This window comes from Dermacentor silvarum, chromosome 2, assembly GCF_013339745.2.
Source record: "Dermacentor silvarum isolate Dsil-2018 chromosome 2, BIME_Dsil_1.4, whole genome shotgun sequence".
Taxonomy (NCBI): Eukaryota; Metazoa; Arthropoda; class Arachnida; order Ixodida; family Ixodidae; genus Dermacentor; species Dermacentor silvarum.
In genome coordinates, this window is record NC_051155.1 from 223854250 (window position 1) to 223870305 (window position 16056).

The 16056-nt window shown below is 42.9% G+C and overlaps 2 protein-coding genes across 13 annotated transcripts in view; both read left to right on the forward strand.

Annotated features, from left to right (window-relative positions):
- Positions 1-1658, forward strand: part of LOC119442733 (protein AF-10-like) — a 48062-nt gene extending 46404 nt beyond the window's left edge. For all 10 annotated transcript variants that reach the window (XM_037707725.2, XM_037707726.2, XM_049662348.1 and 7 more), the window contains one exon: positions 365-1658. In XM_037707725.2, coding sequence (XP_037563653.1) covers positions 365-505 — 141 coding nt within the window. In that variant the 3' untranslated portion in view covers positions 506-1658. The remainder of the gene's footprint in view (positions 1-364) is intronic.
- Positions 1659-2482: 824 nt separating this feature from the next.
- Positions 2483-15729, forward strand: LOC119442735 (cyclin-dependent kinase 4). 3 transcript variants are annotated; one of them, XR_005190119.2, is made up of 4 exons: positions 2484-2786; positions 5760-6405; positions 7583-8021; positions 12699-15729. XR_005190119.2 is itself a non-coding variant. In XM_049662358.1 (3 exons), the coding sequence occupies exons 2-3, from the start codon at positions 5785-5787 to the stop codon at positions 7949-7951; spliced, it is 990 nt and encodes a 329-aa protein (XP_049518315.1). In that variant the 5' UTR covers positions 2483-2786; positions 5777-5784; the 3' UTR covers positions 7952-12005. The 3 variants fall into 3 exon arrangements, 2 of the variants coding, with proteins under 2 accessions (XP_049518315.1, XP_037563664.1); XM_049662358.1 differs by lacking the exon at positions 12699-15729 and having other exon boundaries at positions 2483-2786; positions 5777-6405; positions 7583-12005; XM_037707736.2 differs by lacking the exon at positions 12699-15729 and having other exon boundaries at positions 7583-12005.
- Positions 15730-16056: the final 327 nt, after the last annotated feature.

The following is a 16056-nucleotide window of genomic DNA, read 5'->3' on the forward strand; positions in this document are numbered from 1 at the left end:
CCGGTCCCTTGTTACAACTTACAAGCTGGCTGCACCGCTAAATTTACATGACCGCCACGTTCAAACGCAATGTAAGATGCAGGAACATTACAGGTTGGCGACGCATCAAGGGGAACATAATACATGGAAGTCAATGGGATTTATGTCGGGACCACGAAAAGGTGACGTAGCAGCCGGGAAAACGCAGCAGCGAGGAATGTATCTATGGGGTTCCACTATTAACTTATCAATGGAATATTGGCTACAATGTACCTGCTTTTTAATTGACATTGTGTTGTTTCATCAGCTTTTGCCGCCTTTGTGGTAGCACAGTTAATACTTTAGCCACACATTAGTATAACCAGTGCAACTTATTGGTGTGCAGGCAAACGAGTTGAGTGCAGCATCACAGCATGGCTTTCCTGGCCGGCCAGCGATGGGGCACCCAGAAGGAGTGCCCTCCAACGAGAACTCATCGCATCGAGGCTCCACGCTGTCCACCTCTCGCCAGCCGAGCAATAGCTAGGAGCCACACGCATCATTTCAGCGCCGTTTGTACAGGATACATTCTCATGATGTTGCACATCAAGGAAGCATTGTCAACTGTTCGCACTTGGGACAAGCTATGCCCTGATTGTCCGGCAGGCTTTGTGGCGGAACAGACTGCAGGGAAAGTCATTGATAATGTAATTTTATTGTTTTATACTTCATCGCTACTCAGAGATTAGCAACATGGTTCCCTCCCCCTGGTCGGGATGTCTGCATTTCAACTCTACACTCAGTGGAAACTGTTTTACAAAAGTCTTTTACCACTTCGTTGTCTGCCTCTGTCAAAAGAAGAAAAGAAGAGACTGACTTGTAGCAAAGGATGAGCACAGCTCTACAAGCCTTTGCCTCGTGCATCTCAGCATAGCTCGACTTCTTCCCTTTCCCATTTTCACTGTTGTGTTCAGTACAGAGTCAGTGTTAATGTTGTGGCAGCTGCTGTCATATTGGACACTTGTTTCAGTTCATGTGTGCCGTCAGGTTGGCTGGCAATCGAAGGTGCAAAAATTCATCTCATGTTTCAGCTAATGCTGCAGAAAACAAAGGGACTTTCCAAAGGAGAGGCTACTCTTCATTTTAATGATTTCTATGTCTTGTATATTTGTATATTTACCTGTGATGTAAGAGTCTTGCTCCTATTAACTTATGGCATGCCCCCGATTGAGCAGGAACCTTACAGCAACTGGTGTTAGCTACGAAATAGATGCAGGCGTTCCTCGGCACAAGCTGTACAAGTGCCGTTTGTCCCGACACACACCAGTCCTCTATGTTCCCTTGTTAACTGAGTTGCTGTCTGGTGTTTTATGGTCGCCCTTGAAGTTACCTTGGCCTCTAGCTGCCTGGCCTCTTTCTTCATTTGGACAATTCAGCCAGGCGTTTATCAAAACCTTCTTCCCTTGGCAGATGTCCTGCAATGATGCCATTACACTGTACAAAAGTTCATGTTCAAATTGTTTTTGTTTGTGTAACCTGTACAAAAAGACAATGAATCACGTTGAGATCTTTTAAGTGGCATAAATGTTCATTTCTGTTAATTTTGACAATATGTATTGTTTGTGCAGTATTTTTTTCTTCCTACTGCATGTCTTGTAAATAGTAAATAAACGTCGGCATTTTTATGCGGCTTTCTTCTAGTTGTAAAACAATTTGCGTCGGAAGTAGCTGATGGTTGAAATCACCATCAAACTCGTCAGCAACTCGGCCCCAGGACGAAGACTGTTGATGGCAACCAGGGTCAGCATCGGCATACTTGGGAAGATGATGCACAAGATCACCATCTTGCGAAGGGATCTTCTCAGGACGATTAATACTGTTGCCAAAATGAAGGCAGTCACAGCGACTGTGTCGTTGTTTACCAACATAAGTAGTCCACCCCTACAGGAAAAATATGCGAAACATTTCATTTTTCTTAGACTTAAGAATAAGAGTGAATTAGAGTAATGTAGTACAGTTTTGGCAAAACTGAGCGTTACATTGCTGTAGTGCAGTTAAAATTGTTAAAAAAGTTTTGTAATAGCAAAAACTGTGCAAAGATTTTTCCACCAGAAGAGACCGAGTAGATAGTTCTGTCGTATAGTAGATTTTGTAATAACTGACTACGCGAAGATTTCCACCAGGAAAGACGGAATACACAGTGTGTGATATAGTTGATAGAATAAAGATGCAGGAAAGACGTGCGTTTTGATATTGCACCGACATTCATTTACATACGGTATTGTAAAAAAAAAAAAAAAAGCTGTTTGGTAGCCCCGAGTTCTAGCACACCTGCTGTTCTGCAATTAAAGTACTAGTCGCCAGAAAATAAAACGAGCTTGGGCGAGCTCTTCACTGTCCAAACATTTGGTTCAACTGAAGATGCACCTTACAAGATTTACACTTCCTGCTGCATAAACCCAAGTTCTCGTATCACACATGCTGTTCTGCTATTGAAGTTCTAGTTGCCCGAAACTTAGCCGTGTCCACTGGGACGCTCGGACACGGTGCACTCGGGCGGCTCGGACCGTGCGCTCAGCGGCTCAGTCAAACCGCGTCGTACTCATCGCCATCGGCATCATGAAGTGTATGCCGGTTCACGCGTTTTGTTCTTGAATAACAACGCGATAGTTGCACTTAATTACAAACGAAATGATGACTGCGTGAATTCGTTGGTTTCCTCCGCCAAGACATACGCAGTGCTTACGACTATTCGGTACCCCCGCAATCTCGCTACACCTGACAGCGAAGCGCTCTGTCGTAAAACATTCGGCACCTGCCAGTCGCCGGTAAGTATCGCGAGCGTTGTTTACTACCACAGTTGGGGAAACATCGGGTTCAAGGCGTGAAGCCTTACCTTTCGCGGGTCCGCATTTTAGGTAAATTTTAGCTGTAGAAACAGCGCGGCGCCGAATAGCCGGCAGCCACCGGTAAACATGATGCCAGGTGCCGTGGCACCAGCTTTGCTGCGAGAACGCGCCTCGTCTTTTTCTCCTTCCGCTGTGGTGTTGAGATTTTAGTTTCTTTAATTAGCGCTGCAGTGATAGGGTGAGAACTTGAGATGGATTTGTGTGCATAGTCAATAAAGGGACAGATTACACCTCACGGAAACAAAATAAATAAAACGTATTTAAAGTTGCTTTTTAAACTTGACCATCATCGAGCCTGGCTGATCCTCCATCTGCACTTAAATTATAATTAACATATCCTCTGCACTTGTTAAAAACGGGATAAGTAGTCCAGGTTCAATATATCATTTCGGCAGCACGGTAAGGAGTCAAAGAAAATATCAAGACAGCGAAGAAACAGTTATCGCCGAACAGACTAAAGGGGCGATAAAAAAAGGGGGGGGGGGGGGGGGGGACTACCAAAGTGTGATAAACCAAAAGTGTCATTACAAATGGACCTTATGAGAAAACGTGCGGTAAATCCGATTCCAAGGTGTGATATGTTGCTACAGACTGCTCAGTCTTTTCCATTAAAATTGAAAAACTCCGAAATATAGTCGCTAGGAAGTTGTGCTGAGGCTGAAAATTGAACAAAATACGTTGCCAGCAATTGAGGTTAAAGGAGGACTTGTATATTAAGCATCCACCTCCACATTTTATAGAATTTTGTGCACACTAAGTGTGATAGTTGGGCATACTTTTGAGTAATGAACTCGTTACTGTGCTTGTCGCCACATTTTCTGCATTGGTCATTACATATGTCAGTGTCATATGCATTGTGACAGTGCTACATCAACCACACAGCTTGTTTGTTTACAGCTACACTAATTCCTCTGAACATAAGCTAATAGGAGCCATACAAACTGCTGAGAGTTCACAAATGCTACAGTGAACACAAGTATATATAGGACGCTCACATACACACCCAAAAATGAGTAAGCTTTTACTAAATGAAGTAGTGCAGAGAAATGCCATGGAATTTCTTGTTAAAAATAATCGCTTTATAAATTAGGGCATTTATGGTCATACCGAAATTGAAAGCAAAAAGAAAGAAAGCATTACTAAGTATTTAATAAGTAAAAAAGCAATTAATATTGAGCCCTAATATGGAGGTAACTGGTTGAAGTGACCATCTATTTCCAGTATGACAGCTTTATACCTGTCTCACTCGTACCTTAAACCAGGTACCCTGCTGACATCCAGAAATATCCCCTTTATTACAGCCCTTGCACACCTGGTAGGGCCAGCAATATTTACTAATAAGGTATTGTTATTAGTGGTTCAGTGGGTTAACTAACACATGTGCTGTTGGTATGACTTAAGAATGTGAACGTGTGAACAGCCGTCGCCGCAGAACAATTGGTAGTGCAACACGAGTAATGCAGAGTTTGTGGGTTCGGCTTCCATCGGTGGCCACTTGTTTTTTTTTTTGTCCACATTCTTTTTCCCTTTTATCCTATCATTACTACGCTTCAATTAAAACTACAAATACTTCCCCCTGTGCTTTCCTTGGCTTCATTATCTATTGGCTTCATATGGTTGGGACTAAGAAAAAATCGGCATCCCTTGGTTCCCCTTCTCATTCACCTTCAGGTTTTGTAATTTGCTGAAACAAAGGCTATGATTGGGACACTAAAGCCTTGCCATGACAGCACACAAAGATGAAAGACAACACATACAAGTACTCACTCACAATAGGTATTTCACAACAGGCACTCGCAACATGCACAAGAAGAAGAAAGAAGGAAAGAACTAGGGGGGAGCATTATGCAGCACAGTTGACACCAAGAAAATTGGCCCAGTTTGTGACCATGTAATAACTTTTAGTGTCCTCCACTGTGGCGTTCAGCACATGCTCTTCTAAAAGACAATGCAAGGATGTGAAACAAGAAATTAAATTTATAGCATGACATTTTAAAAATGTACCTTTATTGCACTGATCTAGTGAGCTTGATAAAATGGGCATAGACCTACTTAAATCGTTAGTGACTTAATGAGGAAAAGTTGTGTTTGCACAGGTGCAGGAGGGATTTGTTAAAAATGACCTTTAAATGTACTCAATGGAAGTCTAATACAGTAGTATAATGCATTAAGTTGTTCAAGTCTCTGGCTCAGCATGACACATGGTTTCCTCAGCTACATAATCAATATAGACCATTGTACAGGTTTTGTCTATCAAAGTGCACGTGATGCACCTTCAAGAAATTATGTATTTCAGGTCAGGTAAAGGGATGAGCAGTTATTATTTGTCACTTTGTATAATTTGGTGCAAGTGCTGTAAAATATGCACAATTAGAGAATCTAATGTTCTATTTGAACATCATAAAACTGCAGGATTAACTGTAATTTGTGTAGTCAGGAATTATAGACATTTTCTTTTTACATTAGTCATTATGCTGTGCATTTTACACCCTGTGCTTGAAGTTCTTCCAAAACGGAGATTACTTGCACTTGCCGTTCACATACATAGCATCGTATAAGATGTAGGGACGGGTTTGGCAATGCATATTGATGTTTTAAGGAGCGGGTACCGCAAAAGATGAACAGCCTTTGCATCATGTACCAAATATCCTGGCTTGGCATACTTACCGATGTGCATTCAGCCTTGTTGTCTTGACAAGGCAGCAACATACATGTCCCTTGCAGCTTGTTACACAGTGTGGAATCAGACAAAGGATGCAAAAAAAAAGGGGGGGGGGGGACGTAGACAAATGCTTGTCTAGGTTCCCATTTTTGTGTCCTTTGTCTGAATCCATGCTGTGTAACAAGATGGTATACCATCTAGCCTGGTCTCATACCCTGATATCCTTGCAGATTTCTTGTACCACCAGTGAGTGTTATGGCCCCACCGTCCCCACCAATGACGAGGCCAGCTGCTGATGCTTCCCTGACAGATATGGCTGGGGAAGTCCTCACCAATGGCAATGCCTATGAAGAAATCGCCCAGATTGGTACAGGTGCCTTTGGCACTGTGTACAAGGCCCGAGACCGTCAAAACGAAGGACGTTTTGTTGCCCTCAAGAAAGTGCGTGTGTCACTCAACGAGGAAGGCATCCCCACTGGAACGCTGCGCGAGATTGGCCTCCTCCGTCAGCTGGACGCTGCGCAGCACCCGAATGTGGTGCGTCTACTGGACATCTGCCATGGCAACCGGCTGGAACGGGAGCTGGTCCTTTTTCTTGTCTTTGAGCACATTGACCAGGACTTGGCGGGATTTCTGGAGCGCTGCCCTGAACCAGGCCTTGAGCCTGAGCTCATTGCCTGGCTTCTGAAGCAGCTGCTGACGGGAGTGGAGTTTCTGCACTCACATCGCATCGTCCATCGTGATCTGAAGCCCCAGAATGTGTTGGTGACTTCTCAGAGGCAACTCAAGCTTGCCGATTTTGGCTTGGCTCGCCTCTATGAGCGGGAAATGTCTCTGACGCCCGTGGTGGTCACGCTGTGGTACCGCCCGCCTGAGGTGTGTGTGCCTACATTTGTCTTTGTTTGCATGTCGGACACTTATAGATCCTGCTCTGTGTCTATGTGATGTTTAGTCTGGGACTTCTCAAATGAAAGTGGCTTGAAAAGCTTGTCGTGCTTACTGCGTTCCTTGATCCTAGTATCATGATTACTTTGTGAACCGAGTAAACATAATTATTTGCAATAGAAAATGTACACATTTAGACAAAAGCCAGTACATTAAAGGCAGGTGGCTCGTATGAATGGTCAAGGAGCTTTGCCTACTGTTAAACAAAATCAATATCATCCTTGATGTCACACAATGTGCTACATCTGGGGCACTGCATCAAACATCGCCTTTATAAAGAAATGTAATTATCTTTATTTTTTTCTTGGATAATTTTGTGTAAGCAGCAGAGACTTTCCAATGCACCTGCAGACCAATTGCAAATTGGTTACTTTTGCTGCTACTGCAGTGGAACCTCGTTGATACTATCCTGCATAATACGTTTTTCGGGAGAATACGTTTCTTTTTTTTCCCCAATAATACGATTTGGTTGGATGATACGTTGGATGATACGCTTTATTTTCTGGTTCCCAGGAAGATGGTATCAACGAGATTCCACTGTATATTGGAAAGAAATTTTATAACCTTTTATCCACAAAGATGCCTCAACACTATGCTCTTTTTTGGCTGATGCTGTTACTGCATGTCAGTAACACTTCTTGGAAATTCTTGAGATGATTCTTTGCTTGCGAAGCATCTCTTCTGCACAATGCCTTCGAGCAGGTTCTAAAAGGGCTTGAATATGAAAATTGCCAAGGAATGTTGTTAATGCTCTATAACCATTTCAGTTGTGAAGTGGCATTGTGTTGTGCTTGTCAGAGCCAAGAAGTAGTCTGCTGTTCGGATGCATTTTTGAGTATGGCACTCGGATATGCAACTAAATATGGGCATTAACATGGAATTTTTGTATGATACTCTCAATGTTGTCCTGCATATCAACAATTGGAGTTGTGTTGAATTACTGTGGCCACAATCAAGCTTCGCCAGGTTGTATTCCACTTAGAAAGTTGTAATATTTGATGCCTGTGCGTGTAGGTTAAAAAATGTGGCCCTCTCAATACCTTCCCTGAGCCGCAAGCTTGCCCAAAGGGTAGTTGCACACTCGTAATGGCTAGCAAAATCTATGCAGGTTCTCCTTCAAGCAAATTATGGCTCACCAGTGGATCTGTGGAGCTGCGGTTGCATCTTGGCAGAAATGGCACGCCGCAAGCCTCTTTTTGGTGGTCGTTCTGAGGCAGACCAGCTTACGCGGATCTTGGAGATCATGGGACTTCCACCAGCAGATGAGTGGCCAGCAGATGCTGCTGTTTCAAGGCAGACATTCTCTAACTTCAGCACTTGTGGAACTTCTTTGGAGCAGGCTGTGCCGCAACTTGAAGGTCCTTTCATGGATCTGCTGCACCAGATGCTGCGTTTCAGCCCCCACCGTCGCATCACCGCAAAGGCTGCTTTGTCGCACCCATGCTTGGTCGACGTTAATGAATTCACCGTTTCCTGATATCAAACTGTACGACAAACCCGTGCTTGAGAGACATCTGCAGCAGCACATGCACACAGACAAGGGAAAGGTGATCTCAAAATTTTTGTCACTAGTGCTTCCCTTAAGTTTGGGAAATTATTGCTCAAGTCTCCCTTGTGGCTGCTTTTGTGGATTTAACCTGGCAGCCTCCTCTAGCTGCCACAGTTACTTTGAATGAATTCTGATGCACCATTTGTCTAGCCTTTTCATTATTTCTCTTTTAATTCTGGAACATGAGTAAGCAGTGGCTTTAGAATTATTGTGGTGCTTTTGGTAACTGCGTACCATGGTTTCGTAACAGAACTGAACTTATGTTTTTGTATGTGTTTTGTAGAAACATGATTGCTAATTTCATGACCATGACATTATGAATGTAGTGAATTTTAATTTTTCTGTTCTATTTCACGAGCAATGGACTAGTAAAATGAAGAGAATCTCTTCACATTGTTTGTCACTCAGGCAAATTGTGCATGGCGCACAGTGTGTATCTGGGTTTCTTGCATGGGGGGATTCCTCCGTTTTATTAATATTTGGAGAAAGTGGTTTGTCTTCAGGATAGCTCAGTTAAGGATGCTTCCGACTCAGAATACTGTCTGCACTTTGAGTCTGCAAACAAGCTCTTTATTGCGCATTATTATAGGTACTGATGGAGGGCAACTGTAGTTTTTAGGACAACTTGGGTTAATGTGCAGTACCTCAGGGTTAGTTCTGATTTGTTTGTGCCTAAAAGAACACTTGTTTTGAACCAATGCGGGCCACAATTGCAGTATTTGATTTTAGGCAATTTATTTTTAATGTTGAGCAGTGTAAAATTTCAAGCTAGCTCATGCAAGTACTGCTTTACAGATCATTACGAACTAGCCACTTGAAACATTTCTTTAACATGTCAAGCTGGCGCTTTATTGCCTTTTTACCAGAGGTCTCACTTTGGTATGTAGAGCAAGTTAGTGTCTCCAGAGGTTTCTGGAGACAACGTGGAAAGGTTGGCTATGAAAAAGTAAACTCGTCAGCTGTCAGAAGCACCTGGAGCTGCGATGCCAGCTTGCAGGATGAATAAAGTGTCCTTGTCTTTAGACGCTAAACCTTTACATGTATGATTGCCATGCAAGATTTGTGGTAGCACATGAGCAAGCCTTATTTGGCCTTGCAGCTCAGTCACAGCATCGTCAGTAGACAGCAAGACTTAAAGTGACGAAAATGGCCCATGCTAACCACATGGCAAAGACTGTTTGAGGAGGGCTGGATCTGAAGATTTTGCAACTGTGTGTGTGTTGGAGGATGCCGTTTATAATCTGAATAACCTGCAAAGCCTGATTAAATGTGACAGCATTTTCATGATGTAGGCCAACTGTTATTGTCAAGGCAACTTAAACCAGGCCACTGTGAGGGCTTGTCTTGTACAAGAGTTCAGAAAATGGCTAGTGGGGTCTGTACTGTATACAGTTTCTGAAGTGTCATAATTATTGATTGCTCTCTGGCCATTGTAATGCATTGTATTTGCTCATATAACACTTTTCTTTTTCTCTAATTGCTACTCCAGACATGCACGTCATTCTGCGTCTTGAGGCAAGCCTTGAATATAATGCAACATTTTTTTTACTTTTTTTTTTTAGCAGCACAAATGCCATTGTTACCACCCTCATTGCCAATCCATGACTTGAAACCCCTCAGTGCTCAACGTGCCGAAGAACACAGAAAAGTGCTAGGCCCTTGCTTTCCTTACTGAGGGTAAATGTGAGGGGTCAGTCGTCACCAAAGCTCTATCAGATTTAGATTTTATTCTTCCAGCTGTCATTATCAACATAATCTCCCTCTAATGCAACACACGAGTGCCGGCAGTGCTGCAGTGTCTTTATTCCTGTGGGAAAAACATGTCAGGTTGCGAGCATAATAACTCCAAAGAATCGATGACTTCACTTAAAGATAGAAACTGTGGTCGAGCAAGAGCTTTCTTCATGTAGCAGGAAAATGAAGGTAGGAGGGAACCAGATTTGGGGAATGGCCTGGGCAGAAAACAAATTTAAGCCTGCAATTGTGGTCTGTTGCACTGACAACTACTAAGGTGTGGGCTGAAGTGTAGTTCTGGTTGTACAGGACTCCTTTTGTCAGCACTCCTAGTTTTTTTTTTTTTTTCGCTCAAAGTTATCCTGGAGATATTTCATAAGAGTTGTGTGGAGAAGAGTAGTATCCTGTGATAATATTTTCAGTTGCAAGGTAATCAACTGGGAGCACACCTTGGAAATCCTGAAGCATGGATGCCATCACTCTGCTTGCTGAAAGCATAACCTTTACTACTTTCTTTCATGTGGGTTTTGAAGTATGTTAAACTGCTTTGATTGCAGTCTTATCTGTGGCTGATAGTGATCAGCACAGCACCTATCCATAACTGAAAATCAAACAAGAAAATTATCTGCTTCATGCTCAAATAGGGGAGAGTTCTTCATTGACATGGTATGCAGATGATGCTTTTGTTGGGGGTGAAGAGACGTGGAACCCATTGAGCAGAATCTTTTGAGAAGTGAAACTCATCATTGCTTATAATAAAATTTTTCGCAGCAATGTGATGCCCTGACCTGTCAACAACTTGACGCATTGGTGCTTGGCAATCTTGCATAATAATGTCCAGGACAAAGCCAACACTATTTTTTACGGTGGCAGTTGATGCTCCCCCTGACCTCAGCCTGTCTTGAGCGTTTTCTATGCCTTGCTTGTATTTTTGTGCTGAGTACAGCAGCATATATAGGGTTGCTGACACATAAGTACTGAGAATGTCTTGAAGGGAACACATTCCATTAAGGAAAAACTATTCAAAACAGCATAGTGCTCCAGCTTTTATCATTTTTTAACAGATGCTGTAAAGCACAAGCCAGTCTTAAACCAGTAACACGGTGAAAGAAATTAGAGGATACGTCTATGTCCTCAAAATTACGCAGATCATGGACTGGCATGTAGTGTACAGCGAAGACAAGGACACAGGAACAAACGGAACAGAGAAACAAGCGCTATCTCTCAACAGCCTTGACAGATAACGCTTGTGCCTGCGTTCTGTTTCTTCTTGTGTTGTTGTTTTTGCTGTGCTACACTGCATGTAATTCCGTGATGATAACCAACAAGCCCACATTGCCATCCTCATTATGCAGATCATTCCTCCTCCCCCTTTTTTCCCCAGCACATTTGCTGCACCATCGAGTACATGTGTAATGAAAGAAAGTCATGCATCTGATGCAATAGTCTGTTACTTCCCCACACATCTACTATAATGCAAAGTGGTGCTGCGCGGTACAGTCAGAGTGGTGCAAAGTTGACCGGAAATAGACTTTAAAGGTGCCCTGAAACACTTATTGAACATAGTAAGAAAACATTTCCGATCTGTAGAAGAGGCTCCTATAAATGTGTGAGCCAAATATTATTACACTGCATGCAGAAGAGAATCTACAATCTCGTGTCAGAAGCAGTGAAAAATCGGTTGCTCTTGCCTCTGCAATGTCGTCATCACAACCAGCTGGACCCAGCAGCAGCTATTGGCTGATTTCGTGATCATGAGAACATTCTCAGTAATACTATTATTGCTAATCTTGAATTAAATAAATGAAAAATTATGTCTGCGCTCTCGAAACGAGAAAAATAATTTCATCTTTGCGCTGCCGGTCTACACACAACAGTTACACGTAGCTGTGTCTGCGGCGCATGGCCTCTGTTGGCCTACATCAGTTGGGCGGGGCTTTGCACCCTTGCATCTCCCAGGACAGAGAAAGACACTAATCGGTGCTATAACTCGACTTATACTTGAAGGATTCAAAAGAAGTTTGCAGCAGAAGATTCATGAGGTGACATCCTTTAATAGTGAGGTCATTCTATGTTTAGAAAAGTGTTTCAGGACCCCTTTAACTGTTAGATTATCCAGTGTCGGTAGAGAAGAGCTAAAGAGAAGCAATTATCACATTCAGCCTTCTATAGCTATCTGTTTACATGCATCTGCAGTGTTTATATTGTGTCAGGCCCTCCCTGTAGTTTTATGCAGTGGGAGGTCATGTAATCAGGGGCGCGATCTTGTACGCGTTCCAAAATGGAACGGAGGCGTTCCGTTCCATCGAGCCGCACACGATTGGTCAACTTAAACGTCATGGTTGAAATTGACCAATCGTGTGCGGCTCGATGGAACGGAACGGCTCGATGGAACGGAACGCCTCCGTTCCATTTTGGAACGCGTACAAGATCGCGCCCCATAAATGTTTTGAAATTATTATTTAGACCTCTAAAGGTTTGCCTCAACCTTATATCTGCAATCGTTTGATGTATGTCCAGGTACTCTATCTAAACTTGCAAGACACTTTCACTTTCCAACTTGTAAACACATTTTGCATAATGCTGTTTTATGTTTACTTTCGCAGTCATTTATGGAGTTGTAATTGATATCCAGGAAGGACACTGGAGTGGGGTGTTGATTGTTCCAATGATTTATATCGATCATATCGTTTGTCCGGTGCTATTTCTGTATTGTTGCTGTTACGAGTGCACCCCTCGCACTACTGTGTCTGATTGACATTTCATTATGTGCACTGTCTCAAGCAACGCAAATTTTACATGTTATGAGTATGTTTTGATATGTGTGTTGTTACATTCATTTATACCCAGCCTAATTTTATTTTTTACTTCGTGACTTCATATAACTTTTCACTACCACTGTCACTGCCTTCATTTCTTTTTTCTCGTAATGGTGGTGCAGATATACATATGCGCTGGTCCTGGTGGTACCTCCAATGTCAGTACAAGCCCTCATGTAAGCATTTCTCGAGCACAAAAATGTGCTCCTGTTTGCCCAGTGGAACTTGCTGTGTGTAAAGTGCATCTTAATTCTCTGGTCGTCATTATCACTTCATTTCTTGCTACTAAGTGATTCATGGTGAATTTAATTGGCAAGGTCGGGGCAACTTTTGCTGCTCTTTTTTAGAGCTAGTACATTTTAATGATAGAGTGAGGGCAGGATCACATTTTGCAATAAGAGAGTCGGAGCAGATTTCGATCGGTGAAGCAGTTGAAGCTGCTCCGCAAAACCGTCGGGGTTGACTGAAATTCTGTATGCTGTATTGCCTTCATGCATGCTTTTCCGGTCTTTTACTACTCACTCAGCTTGGTGTAGTGGTGTTAGCCGTGGCTTTCTGTTGTAATGGCGGACGTCATGGATGACTCGTACCAGCACGCATCATTGCTTTTGCGGCTAGATAGTGAGAGCTCTGACTTGGATCTCTAAAGCTCTGATAATTGCAGCAAACTGTGGCAGTGAACAGCGGAAGCGGATGACCACACGTAGGGTATCCTGAGTAACTCGTGAGTCTTGTATAGCACTTTCGCTCTCACACTATCACACTATACTCCGGTGGCGTGGGTTTTGCTCCACTCGTGGATTAGGAGGCATTGCTCTTCGCAGAAAGGGGTGCTTGCTTGTGAAGTCAGTCAACTTGAATGGAATTCACCATTAGTAATGAATTTATGCTTAACTCACCTTTTTCCTTCATTGTCACGATGCTCGTCTGCAGGCATGCGCCACGCACTGTCGTTGCGGGCTCATTGTGCACAATAGAGCACCAGCATAGGTACTAGTAGTAAGACGTTGATGACTCGTTTCCTGGCTCAATGCACAGGACAGTTTTCTTATCTTTATTACCTGAAGACCAGGTAGGGGTTGTTTTTTGTAAGGGATTGGCTGCAAATGGGCTGCAATTCTTGGCATGGCAGATCTGCAGGTATGATAACCACTATGTTGGTAGCCCCTATGATAGGCCGTAAAGAGTGTGCACATAACCTATGGAGCCAGTCACAAAAGCGACACGACGGCTATGAATTTTCTATTCAGATCTGCAGTAGCAACCGTGATGGTCTGAGCACTTTACATTTACCAGAACATTACTGTCAACTGTACCTCGGGTGTGATTTGGCTAAGCAGCAGTTCATCATGATAGCCATCAGTGAGTTGGTGCTGTCCTTTACTTTATTGTCTTTTAATACAGATTGTACATAATGTTAATTTTACGTCAGCTCAGCTCTGAAACCAGAGTGACTAGCATTTGCAGCCATTCTGGCTGCTGACATACTTCCAGTGCTCAAGTATATACTATTTATTCTTGTCGTACAAGGAAGTGTGCATTTGCTGGGGATATTTTCGGAAGTGCCATACTCAGCTAATACTTGTGCCTTGTTGTATGCTTGCATATTTGCAATGAGCGTGTGTTTTTTAAATATCTTTGATACAGCATATCAGAACATTGCTATATGAGATAATTTTTGGCCATTGTGTACATATCACCGCTTTTGGTGTACCAGATATTTTTGACAGGGTGAGCAGCTCATGTGGTGACACATTTCAATGGTGCCTTCAACCAGATGCGACCTTTGACCGAATAAAAGCGCCATAACATAACAGGTCCTCTGAAGAGCTTGTTATAGGGAATGAAGTGGAGTTGTTATAGTGGTCTCACCTAGGCAAGGAATTATGCACATAAACCAAATGCCTAAAATTGGTGGCTGTCTGGGTTTATCCTTCAATTGCCACCCTATTACAATAATATTATAGACTTGTTGCACCAGTCTCTGTGAGTCGGCCACTGGGCATTCCTTTTCAGAGCATCATGTCATGGATTCTATTCCCTGCTGCATTTCATTGGGGACGGAATTTGTTTTTTCATCAACATGCATCAAGTTTTGAGAGCTTATTACGGGGCTCTAGGCAGTCAAAACTAAGCCAGCAAGTGTGGTATGCTTAGGACACACTGATGATGGCTTTTATATTCAATGATAGGTTAATGCACGTATGCAGAATTGTAGTACTGGTTAACGAGGGTGTTTCAGAGCCCTTCTAAAACCCTATTGGCTATTGGTAGCATGAGGGATGCCACAGGTGGAGTGATTTGCACCTTCGTGTTGATTCCACTCACAGGACAAGTGCAATATTGCAAGCTATTCTGTCTTGAACATGAGAGCAGGGAAAAGCAGCAATGTCAGTGTCAGGCTGAAAGCAGATTTATCTTCAGGGAACAGTGATTGTTGAGCAGTTGCCTGGCGTCTTTTGTTGTTTATTTCCTCACTTGGTAACAACTACATGATTGTTAATGTGTGCCTACCTGTTCAAGGACCAAACCTGAGACAAACAAGCTACATATTTGATCTCACATGAGAGGGGTCATTTTCATAACCCTCTTGCTAGGCCAGTGGTTGCACTGCAAGATTGCTGTTTTGCTCTGGGGTGGGGTAATTGATGCTGCTCTGACAGCAAAACGTTATGCGAGGTAAAACTGTGCCATTTGCATAATATAGGTCGCGAGTGAGAGCCACTTCCACCCCTCTTCCTCCCCACATTCCAGAATGGTCTATGATTACCTGGAAGTGTGTGTCAGAGCTCGTTGGGCAATTTGTCCGGAAAAGCCCTTTAAGAATGAGCAGCTTTTCCCACTGTTCAGCATTGCCTTGAATGCTTATCGACCTGCATGTTTCCATTCACTGTTCATCTCAGGCCGCATGTAGCTGTGTTTGACTGGACTGCATGAAGGCAGTTGAAATCACCCAGATGTGTTGCCGAGGCACATTTATCCTCCCCTTGTTAGTGCTGCATAAAGGTATGCCTGTTGACATTCTGTTTGTTAACATGAAAATAAAGCGTTTATGCGAATATAGTCTAGTTCATATTGCTAGTTGCATCATGAGCTCACTAGAGATGATAATCAGGGTTGTTCAATAAAAACTGAGACTGATTCTCTGAAACATTTCTGAAAATTACTCGTCAGAACATTTATCTCTTTTAATGTACTCTCCACTGAGTGAAATGCGCCTGTCCGACTGTTTCTGACATGCCTGGAAAACATTGTTGAAGCCATTTTTCACCATCCAGTTGAAAACTGCCTCTAAAGCCTTGACTGTATTCTGCTCCATGTCAAAGCGATGTCATTTCTGTTACATTTTTTTGTTGTGGGTACAAAAATATGTTTCAGGGGGCCTAACCAAATGCACAAGCAGATCGGCATAAGCTTCTGTGGATTTTTTTTAAAGCTGCGCACAGAACTTGATCACATGGTGTTAATGTAAAGTCATCA

What these genes read in the sequence shown, in the direction of transcription:
- LOC119442735 (XM_049662358.1), top strand. Translation starts at nt 5,785, where the DNA reads ATGGCCCCACCGTCCCCACCAATGACGAGGCCAGCTGCTGATGCTTCC. An exon ending in TGTGGTACCGCCCGCCTGAG is followed by an intron (nt 6,406 to 7,582) that starts GTGTGTGTGCCT and finishes AAATCTATGCAG; the next exon opens with GTTCTCCTTCAAGCAAATTA.